Source organism: Procambarus clarkii, chromosome 68 (genome assembly GCF_040958095.1).
Source record: "Procambarus clarkii isolate CNS0578487 chromosome 68, FALCON_Pclarkii_2.0, whole genome shotgun sequence".
Classification (NCBI taxonomy): domain Eukaryota; kingdom Metazoa; phylum Arthropoda; class Malacostraca; order Decapoda; family Cambaridae; genus Procambarus; species Procambarus clarkii.
The window spans coordinates 24,691,251-24,702,427 of record NC_091217.1 but is presented as its reverse complement, the minus strand read 5'-3'; the positions used below and the strand labels follow the sequence as shown (position 1 = coordinate 24,702,427).

General features: G+C 46.2%; 1 protein-coding gene across 1 annotated transcript; it reads right to left on the bottom strand.

The window, feature by feature from the left end:
* Positions 1-4,539: 4,539 nt before the first annotated feature.
* LOC138355679 (secreted protein C-like) lies at positions 4,540-5,172 on the bottom strand. Its single transcript, XM_069311002.1, has one exon. The coding sequence runs from the start codon at positions 5,170-5,172 to the stop codon at positions 4,540-4,542; it is 633 nt and encodes a 210-aa protein (XP_069167103.1).
* Between the last annotated feature and the right edge of the window lie 6,005 nt (positions 5,173-11,177).

Sequence of the window (11,177 nt, the reverse complement as noted above, 5' to 3'; positions counted from 1 at the left end):
TTGATTGGTCAAGACAAGGTAGGGAGAAGGTAGGGGTATTTGAGTTTTCCCGCCCCCCTGGGAGGCAGTTTGAATTGGGCGGCCAGGGGAGGAAGAAGTGTTTGGTGGAGGTGGCACGCCGGCCACCTCCACCCCACGTTAATCGCTTCTCTCGTCCAAATTACTCATCGAATATGGCACTCCTGCCATCAGGGGTTGTGTCAAGGCCCAATTAGGTGAATTGGGGCCAAGGATTTACGGAAGGAACAGTAATAAGGCTAGAGAGACAGTTGACTGTGTTCACCCATGGGGCAGCTGGAGCCTCATGGTGTAACAGGTGGGTCGAGTATCCTGTCTAGTGGAAATGGACGATTGGTGTTGGGCAGTGTAAGTGTATGTGATATTACAGGCCCATGTTGGACTTTGCATTCCGCCAGGCTGCGTCAGTGTGGGGACGCCGCCGGCCGTTGTCACCCCAGTGTAGAGCAAGGCAGGCTCTAGTCTGATGGGGTTGTGATTCACCAGCCGCGTGGGTACTCCTGTGGGCGGCAGCCTGCCAGCCTGAGGCACCCATGTGCGCGCCCGCCCGCGGCCAGATGCTTGGGGGGGGGGGCCACCCACCCAGGCCACCCGCGCGGCCAAACCCCACCCCCCACCCCGCGCGCCAGCTCAGCCGACTGGGGTGTTTTGACGTCATGCGCTACCCGTGGCCACCCCGGCCACCAGCCGCATGGTCTAGCCACATGGCCCGGCAACACGGCCCGTCCCGGCCCGCGCGCGGCCAAACCCCACCCCCCCCTCTCAGCTCGGGAGGGGGGTGGCCACATGCCTTGGCCACTTTCCCGGGACAGCCTAGGGCCACATCTTGTCGATGCATGAGAAGCAAGCAAGCTAAGTGTTGTCAGCTAGTGTGGTAGTGACTTGGGAAATGAGGAAAAAATAAGGGAAAGAGGGCAGTTGAAATGAGTACTATTACAGTGTGATGCATACCAGTGGAAATTCACGGTAAGAGTTGTCTCAGAGCCTCGCCAGGCTAGAGAAGCAGCTGAGTGACAGCTGTCAGTAGGGCCAGGTGATTGATAGGGCGGTACCTGGAGATAGATATTATACACGGGACCACACTGTATGTATAGTAGACTGACTAGAGAAAGTAACCGGTCAGTGTAGAGATTTACCATATAAGTGATCAAGTCTGTCGATTCTATATAATCGTTCAGACTGGATTAATGCCATAGAGTACCGTAAAATTGTAATCATTAGAGGTAGGCAGTACAATTACTTGGTGATATAATTTTCATTGATTATGTGAATGCCATTTCTATGTGTTCATTTGCATGTTTATGTACTGTGTTGTGTGGTTCGTCAGTAGATGTGATTGCTGACTGATTGCCTAATGATGTCATTAGCATGTGGGGTATGCTGACGGCATCATTATGTTGCTGGTTTGTGCAGTGTTGTTATCAGTTTATACGATATTATTGCCCCAGGAACTGTGTTGAGGGTTTAAGGGACCTCTAGGATTATTCAGGGGAATTCACAGTGCTTAATGAGAGCAGGCAATTGATGGGTTAATTGCCTTGCTGAGGTAAGTGTGTGTGTTCACAGTAGTCCTTTGCAACGGGTGCAAGAAGATAAAGGGGGCAGTAATATTGGTAGACTTTTGTGTGCTGCACAACCGTGTGTCATTATTGTGTGGGCACAGTAATTAGCGAGTTGCAGTATCCGCAACCATATGTGGGCAGTGCTTTTATGATGTTGCATGCCATTGTAGTGTGACCTATGTAACGCTGGGGTTACTTTGTTTCTTTGTGTTGAGGACTTAAGGATTCAGTGAGTTAATTAAGTAAGGGGTAATTAACTGGATAAGGGGTGCACACTTAGTATTGTGGAGTGAGTGAGGGCTGTTAAGAGAGAACAGTGTTGAGCTTGAGTGAGATACGTCTCGGGAGCAATTAATTGTCCATGTGACCATTAATTGACCACTCTAGCTAATTATGTAATTAGCCTTCTCATCATGAATTCACGTAGTGGGAGAGGATCTGTCAGAGTCTGTCAGTATTTGTGTTCACGTAATATGCTCGAGACTAATTACCTTTCTGGGGTATAGCAATTCGTGGCTCAGGTTAACTAGTGGAGTAATTAACATTGGAGAGCTCCGATGACTCGGTAAAGCGAGGTCATGGAGCTAGCATAAATCTTTGTATTAATCATATCCTGTCTGAGGACAGTGGATTAGTGGCACATCTTGTTAATTAGGGTAATTAACTCCTTTCCCGTGAATTCACAGTGTTTGATGAGACCTGCTTAGGCAGTGCGGAGTGAGATGTATTTATGGATGATTAATTATCGGTCCTGGTGACAGTTAATTAATTGCTCAGAAGTAATTAGGGACTTAATTAGGGTAATTAACACTCACTAGTAATTTTTTGACACAGACTGGGAAGAAGCTACCAAGTTAGGGTAGGCTTAGTTAACGTAACTCAATGGGGATGTGATTAGTGGTCCGTTTGACCTTAATTGAGAATTGCTCACTGAATACTTGCAAGGAGTCAAGTGTGATGTAATATATGTTTGAGTTATTGTTAACAAGAGAGAGACAAGTGTTAATGATTAACGTAGAGTATCATCATGTTGTTGTCTAGTGTGAGACAATTGTTTGTGATTACCGTAGTACTTTGTTGCTGACTGCTGCGATCAGTCAATTAACGTAATTAATCACTTAAGGCAATTTCTTTTGGTTGTCGTCTGGTGACGAGAGTAGAGTCATCTAGGGATTTGTGGAGCTGTGTCCCAGAATCCCGCCTTGCCTGTCTTTGTTACTGTTTACAACAGGGCAACTTCTTGTAGGGAGTTGCAAAGAGTGTTCACACTGGGTTGTGATAAGGGGGAGTCACTGTTGGACTCCTGCCTAGTTACCTGGGTCTCTCCTGGGGGGCGGGAGGACCCCTAAGTTTGTGATTATAGTAGCTGTCAGGGAAACCGAGACACTATTGAGTGCCTGCTTGTGTCTTTATCTTCAGTGGATATCCTTCATTTGTTCAGTTAGTTCATGTTGTCAGCCCGAAGTGTCAGCAAGATGGAGCCTGCTGTCACTTCTCGAGGGGCTGTTGAATAGCTGTGTTGCAAATGCCACTTGATGTACAACAACGTAACCATTCGCTGTGGTGTAACTTAGTCTGTGATATTTTTCTTTGTTTTGTAATATTGCGTCATCAGTGGGCACACTTGTGTTCAGGTTAGTTCAGTATGCAGCCTCACAGCAAGGGTTGCTATTTAGCTGTTTGTTATCGTGCCACTAGATGGACATTAACGTAACGTAAACTCGGTAATGTAGTAGTTAGTCTCTTGTTATTAATAAATTGTTATGTTGTAGAAAACGGTCTTTGATGTCAACCCTTCAACCATATTATTCCACCATATTTCGGCATATTATTAAATGTTGATGTGATCTTGATAAGGTGGCTGTTCTTGGGAATTCGAATTCCAATTCATAGCGCCACATCAAATATAAATATTTGATTGTGAGAACCCGTCGGTTACCCTTTATTAGTTTTAACGTCCTGTTTAACTAGGAGGAGCCAGCGGCCTATTGTGGACAGGTTTTCACCCTTGGTGGTGGAGGCCTGGCAGTTTGCTCCCGCTTTTCCTCTTTGAGTCTAGCCCTAGCTTCGGTAGGGGAAGGACGTGGTGAATCGGCGCTCCGGCTGTTGGTGGTGTTTACCAATTTGGCCGGTTGAGGGCGGGTGTGTCTCTGCCTGCCTGTGCTGACGTGGAGTTAACGATGGGGGTCCCCCTCCCCCCTGTACTGCGGGCTCAGTCTGTGGGCCTCGATTTTTCCGGCCGGGTTGGGTACCCAGAGATAGCGCTGGTGTGTGAATTGCTTCATGTCCCTGTGATAAACATTTATGGGGTCGAGCTGGTGACAGCTCGTCGAGCGATACTAAAGTTTACCGAGGAATTGGCATATCGCGACTTTCTCCGTCGTTTCGAGGGGCGGACATTGCCCCTGCCGGATGGTGCGGGCACTGTGTTACTATCTGATCGGAGAGGTGCCCTCACGTACGTCAGTGTGCATGGGGCTCCGTTGGAGTTTCCAGAGAGTCTGCTACGGCGGTACTTCGGCCGGTATGGCGCAGTGGTTAGTGTGCGGGTGAACGTGGTGTCTTAAAGTCCACTTAAGGGTGTGAGGACCAACATTCGCACCCTGGGCATGAGGCTCCGGGAAGATATTCCGTCCTCTGTGCGGCTTATGGGCTACAACGTTCGGGTGTTTTACGCCCGCCAGCCGCGGACATGTTATCGTTGTGGCCTCTTGGGCCATTAGGCTGCTGACTGTTCTGCGCCTGCCGTTGCACCCGTGAACCTCTTCAGTGAGGAGGATTTTCCACCGCTTCCTGTGGAGGAGGATTCAGTGGATGTGGACGTCTCTTCAGCCGCGGATGTGCCCCGTGTATCGCCTGTTGCGCCACCAGGTGCGCCCCCTGTTGTTGTCGTCTCTCCTCAAGAGGTTGTGGCGTCGCAGGGTGATCGTCCTGCTCCAACTAGTGTCCCTGGGGTTCTTCAGACTGCCTGCTGCTCGATTCCCCCGTCTTCCAGTTCGTCCTCTACTGCGTCTGACCCTGTCCCTGCACCCTTGCCAGCTGTTCCGGCTTTGCTGGGTGATGGGGTGGATCCGGCGCTTCCTCCTGTGCCTGGCCTGGTGCCCCATGTGGTTGAGGATGCTGCCGTTCTGTGACGTGCGTCGGTTCGTCCAGCTTGTGTTGCACGTGTCTCTGAGTCGGCCTCCGGGTCTGATGATGTGCGGCCAGAGCTTAAGCGTTCCCGGCTTTCGTCTTCAGCTTGGGCTGACGTTGGCGATTTCGACGCTTGTGGATCTGCTGGCGACGGACGGGTGGCTCCGGTTGCGTTGCAGACTATGGTGGTGGCGGAGGTGCATTTGCCTGAGGGTGCCAGTGACGGTGTTTCGGCCTCCACTTCAGATTTGGTGTCTGCGGTTCCTGCTTCGGGTGCGTCGACTGCCTCGGATGGCTCCGGTTCTTCGTGGGGGGTGGTTCCCCCTGATGAGGTTTGCGGTGAGCGGGGTGGCCTGGTGATGGTGTTGAAAAAGACTGCTCGTTCTGGGGGATCTGTAACCCCTTCCTCGGTCCCCGTTTCATCGACTGCGGTCTCGACGCCTCTTCCGTCTCCGGCCATCTCTTCAGTGTCTCCTGCGGTCTCGGTTGGGACGTTACCATCTCGTTGCTTGTCCCCTGCTCCTGTGCGTACGGCGACGCGGCCGTCCCGACAGCCCTCATACGCTTCATCGGTGTCATCTGCTACCTCGAAGGACGTGGTTTGCGCTCCCCAGCCTCGTTATGCGACTTGCGTCGGTGACCTTCAGGAGTGGCCGTTTCCACCTGATCTGGAGGTTCCCGAGTTTATGCTGGGCCCACGGCGGCAGGGGGATCGCCCCCCCCCCACCGACTTGGAGTATTTGATTTGGGAGGCCTATAAGCGACGGTATCCTTGGGATTCGTTCCCTGATAAATATCTTCCTGTCTCTGAGATAAGTATTCCTCGCTCGTGATTCCTTTGTGTATTGTGGTGCATGGTTGTGGGGTGCGGGTCGGGTGTGTGTGTGTGGGATGGGGCAGGTTTGTTTCCCGGTTCCTGCGTGCTCCGGTTTGTGATTATGGGTTTGTGTGTGTGTCCGGTTCCTGTGTGGTCCGAGGTTTGATTGGTGGGTGTCTGGTTGTGGATGTCGTGTGCTTATGTTGTGCTCTGTGGTTCTATGTTTTTTTTTATGTTGCTGCTTGTGCGCTTGTTTGTGTCGTGTTGAGTGCCCTTCAGGCTGTTGGCGTGACCTGGTCTGGGTTTATGCTTTTTGTCGAGTTTTGCCATTGTGCTTTTCTTTGTTTGTTGTATATTTGTTCCTTTCTAGTTGTTATATTTATTATTATTATTATTATTATTGTTATTGTTATTATTGTTCTTATTATTTTTATTGTTATTGTTATTATAATTATTTTCGTTTTGTGTTGGTGCCTCTCCGTGTGGGTTTGAGGTGCTGGTAGCCTTGTTCTGAATATTTCATATTTCGGTGTGTTATTTCTGCATTGTATTCCACTGTGTTTTAACTTGCTTGTTGTGATTTGTTTGTAATTAGTATTGTTTCATCCCTAAGGTACGGATGTTCGTCTGCTTCCCAGCATATTTCCCCGAGGAAAGCGTGTTCACCCGCACACTGATGACTGCACCATACCTCCCGAAGAAGCGCCGGAGAAGGTCTTCAGGGAACTCCAGGGGCGCACCGTGTACACTGACATAAGTCAGGGCACCACTTCGGTCTTTAGACCGCAACAGAGCCGGTGCCATCCGGCAACTGCAACGAACTCCCTTCATACCGATGGAGAAAGTCCCGATACTCCTCCTCCCGCACGAACTTGATAATCCCCCGGTGGGCAGTAACAAGCTCAACTCCGTAGACAGCCTCCACCGGGAAACGAAGCATGTCCCACATCACCAACTCAATGGCTGGATAACCAGCCTTACACGAGAACTCCAGTCCCACAGAATTCACCCGCAGAACAGGAGGAATTGCAAGGCCCCCCATGTCAAAACTGCCACGTCAGCACGAAGCCAGGCAGGTAACAACACTGGGAGGGCAGTGACGCCCACACCACCTGGCGACCAAAATCAATTACCAGGAAGTTGTTGTTTGACTTCATTGAGTTCTTTTGATTGCTTGACTGTCTGTGTTGACAGAGTGTTATTAACGTAGTTTACCTTGTTTGATGTGACTGTCTTGAAGACAGATTAACGTAATTGGATTTACTAAATAACGTAATGTAATTGATTTGATCAAGTGTCATCAGTCTGTCTTTGTGTATTAACGTAATTGATTCCTTGACTGCCGTCTTGAGAAGCGAGCCTTAACATAATTACTTGAGAGTTGCACGGAAGGCGGGTCTCAGTGACAGGTCTGCCTGTTGTTATATTTGTGTTGTTATTATTGTTTGCCGCAGTCGTGACGAACTGCCACTTGCGTCTGGAGTGGTCGCCCACTGTGTTAAGTGTAGTTAATGTTGGCACCGCGAGCGGTCTGTACCGAAAGTGCGTTTCTTCAGGTTTGCCTAGATTTGACAGCGCCACGACGGGAGTTAACGCAATGTTAAACTATTCTTGTCTTGTATCACTAGTATTGAGTTTTATTATTAAATTGTTATTGTTGAAACTACAAGTGCCTTTATTTTCACACCTTCTAAGACCCTTGTACGAATTATTGTCTCTGCCCTTACGCTTGAAAGTGATCAAAGGTGTTGCTCTGGATACTTTGGACTCGAATCAATTTCATAGCCCACACACATCAATAAATGATTAGTGTGAGACACCTATGAGCTACTCTGACAACTACCTTCAGTAGTTACGGAAGCTCCATGGCTCAGTGGTAAGGAGTGCCAAGGTTTTGGGCTCCGGCAGCGGCTCTATGCCTCCCTGTGCAGTCTTAAAGTAATGAGCTGTCATTACAGCTCATTACTTTACTTTACATTACTTTACAGCATTTGTTGCTAGTGCCGTCCTTTCTGACTGAGGTCACTTGTACATCTGGCGCTAGTGTCATCACCATCTCCAGTAGTATATTTAACCATTTACTACATCTGGCGTTAATGTCATCACTATCGCCAGTTAATAGCATCAATATTATATACCACGGAGAATAATCTCACAGACATGCTTATAAAAGCTAGGAAAGGTGAAGACAACCAACTGGCCATTACACAAATGAGAGATCTCTTTAATATTATTGACCTTGAAAAATTGTCACTTGTAAGTAATAGTCTGCAACTTGTGAGCTTTGTAAATACTTATCTTCGTCAAGGTCATGAACAATATTACTTACGACAGAATCACTCTTGAATTTCTCTCGTGGAATGTGAGAAGCGTGCACAGGCGGCTGTTTGATCTAATGATGTACGCTGGTGCCAACAACATTGATGTACTGTGCCTGCAAGAACTATACACTGCAGGTATAAAAAACAAAACACCACCCAATCTCTCAGGTTATTTAGTATTCTCACATGTTGGTTCACATGACGTCTGTATCTTAACGTATGTTAAAAGTAATCTAGAAGGAAAACCTGTTAAAAACCACAGAAGTGACAATTCATATTATCAGCAGTTTCAGACTATTACAACAACCAGCTTTATTAACTTTATTAATGTATATGTAAGGTGCGATCAAATGGTAGAAGCTTGTGTTCCAAAAATCACCAGCAGCCCTCAAACCATTGAGATGGATGATTTTAATGCCAGACATCAGGTAACCTCAAGGTAACCTGACACACTAGCTTGGATGACACCAAAACAAATAGAAATGATTAGGCTTTTGTTAAATATCTTTGAGACAATAACATGTCAGTATTCAACTTTAACTCATCTACCGTCACACACCCCAGAGGTTGTAGATTTGATTATGTCACTGGTCACGGTCTCATCGATAATGCTGTCAATGGATCAATTGTTCACGAATTAGTTAGTGATCAATTTGCCATCCTTAGTTCATACACCATAAATAATGTCAAACCCCAATTTTTTGAAAGAAAAATAATCAATATCCCTGAAAATTTACACATGCACTTCAAATACTGCATTTCTGAATGGTATAACTTCTATTGTTTTACTACCGTCATTGCTGGGCCTGGTTACTGAAGTGAGGACCTATGAGGACCTGGTCACTGAAGTTTTTTTATTATTATTATTTTCTACCACAGACGTGGCCACACATTTACAATGCTAACCAGCATATATACATTTTCTTCTGTCCTCCATGGACAGGGTTAGAGATGTGTTAAACATATAGTGCAAGGGTTTATTGAACAATCAACCACAGAAGGTGATTCGGTGCTTTTAAAATGCTAAGCTAACCTACATACGTAAATACATAGATACACAGATTTACGTATGCCTTACATAAAGTGTTCAATGTGTCTTTTACAGTGTCATTAATGTGCATTTACAAAGGTGAATTGTAATTCTGATCAGCGAAGTGAGGATTTTTGAGGACCTGGTCACTGCAGTGTGGACCTATGAGGACTTGGTCACTGAAGTGAGGACCTATGAGGACCTGGTCACTGAAGTTACCGATTTTTATGACAATATTGTAAAATCCACAAGACCCAAAACAGCGAGGAAGGGAGTGAGGTGGTTCACTGACTCACGCCTTAAGTCCCTGACAGAGTCTCACTTAAGCTGAGCAGTATAAAACACGTAAAAAGCTGACACCCTCAACACATTTCTTAAAGCCAGCCGAGAGTTTAGAGAGCTAAAGGAACGGGTGTATAACCAACACTTGGAACAGTTTTTGCAAGGCATCAATCATGCAACATCCTCATCCGAAATGTGGAATAAAATTAAAAGGATTTCTCATCCTAGAAGTCGTCAACTTGATCACCATTCAGCTGTAGACTATGCCGACATGCTGCTTCAACAATATGCAGCACTGCCAGTATAAGCAGTCTGCCCCAAGATGTACAACACTATCTGGCTAGTACCAAAATAAATCGTAACTTCAATATTGAATTTGCCTGTAGTGAAATGTGGCCAGATGATTACTATGACATAACCACCGCTGAAATAAAAAATGCACTCATGAAAGGTAAGGCTACCTCTCCTTGAGAGGATGACATCACATACAATACCATGAGAGTACTTCCTATGCTGCTAAATAGCCCTTTGCTAGAATTGTTTAATCAAAGTCTAAGGCAGGGTGTCTTACCCGACCGCTGGGCACAGGGACCCATAATACCCATACCCAAGCCTAATTAACAAAAATTCAGACCCATCTCTCTGACATCGTACATGTGTAAAGTTCTTGAGAGTATTATACTCGACAGACTAATGTTTCGAATTAGGCCCCCACCTTGCTCCTAACCTGAATGATTTCTTTCTTGGAAGAAGTACACAAACTTGCTTTTCTGAATATTTTATTACAGAGGGATCATACTCTCAGGCGACATTTATTGACATCCAAACTGCTTTTGATACAGCAAACAGAAATAATATTAAAATAATCCAATCCAATCCAATAATACAGGAGAAGATGCTCATGGGACGAGCCTTGAAGTGGGGACAGCTGAAGAGAAGTCGGTGAGAGGAAACGCTGAAGTTGAAGAGAAAGTGCCAGGGCTTGACCCAGCTGCGTGTCTTTGGTCGATGCTGAAAACAACCCAACATCTGGCTAGGCTGGGAGACGGGTCAGAAAGGCAGCAGTAGCGGTGCTTCTTCATTCAGGTAGAAATAGTCTGTCTTCAGAAGGTGTCTTCTTTCTTCTCTTGGAGATAAGGGAAGACTGCTGATATGGCTCAGGGAATACCTGAGTAATAGAACCGCCTCAGTCCTTTTCAAGGGGGTCAAAAGTAAACATTGTGCACTCTTTGAGTTGGGTACTCCCCAGGGTGCAGTGCTTAGCCCAACACTGTTCAATGTTCTGATACATAAATTAACAATTGATATACCCACACTACCTGACGAAGCCATCATCTGTTATGCTGATGACATATTCATCGTTGCAAATACTCAAACTAGACTGCAAGCTCTACTTGAATCACTCGCTACGAAAAGCATTATATGTGTTCTTGTTATCTATATAACTAAATCCAGAGCTCTCCATCCCCATGAGAAAATTCGTGTCCCTCTAACTTTCAAGGTCAACAACCAGAATATTGAAACGCGGTGGCAGCACAAACACCTTGGAGTTGGTATTAACAGTGACATTGTAAACTATCTACACCGTAGGTTAATCGAAAGACTTAAACCATTGAAAACTCTTACTGGTAAGAATATTGGTGTCAATATTAAATATGCTAGATTATTCTATATGGTATTTGTTAGATCTGTAGTTGATTATCATGCCTTGCACCTAATTAATTTCCCCTCCTCTGTGTTGAACAAACTTGAGGTAGTACAGAATGAAGCCATGAGGATAATTCTTGGTGCCCCAAGATGCACAAGAATCATCAACATGAGGAAAGAACTGAAGCTTCCAACCATACTAGAGAAAATCATACAAGTCAACACTACCTTTTGCCTTAAAGTCACAAGAGACCCTGCATCTCCTGCATTGCTCAGAGACAAATTATTCAGTGCTGTAAACACGCTATTGTCTGGTGCCAACATACAAATTCACTCTTTTTTATGACAAATGGCTGAGTAAAATTGCC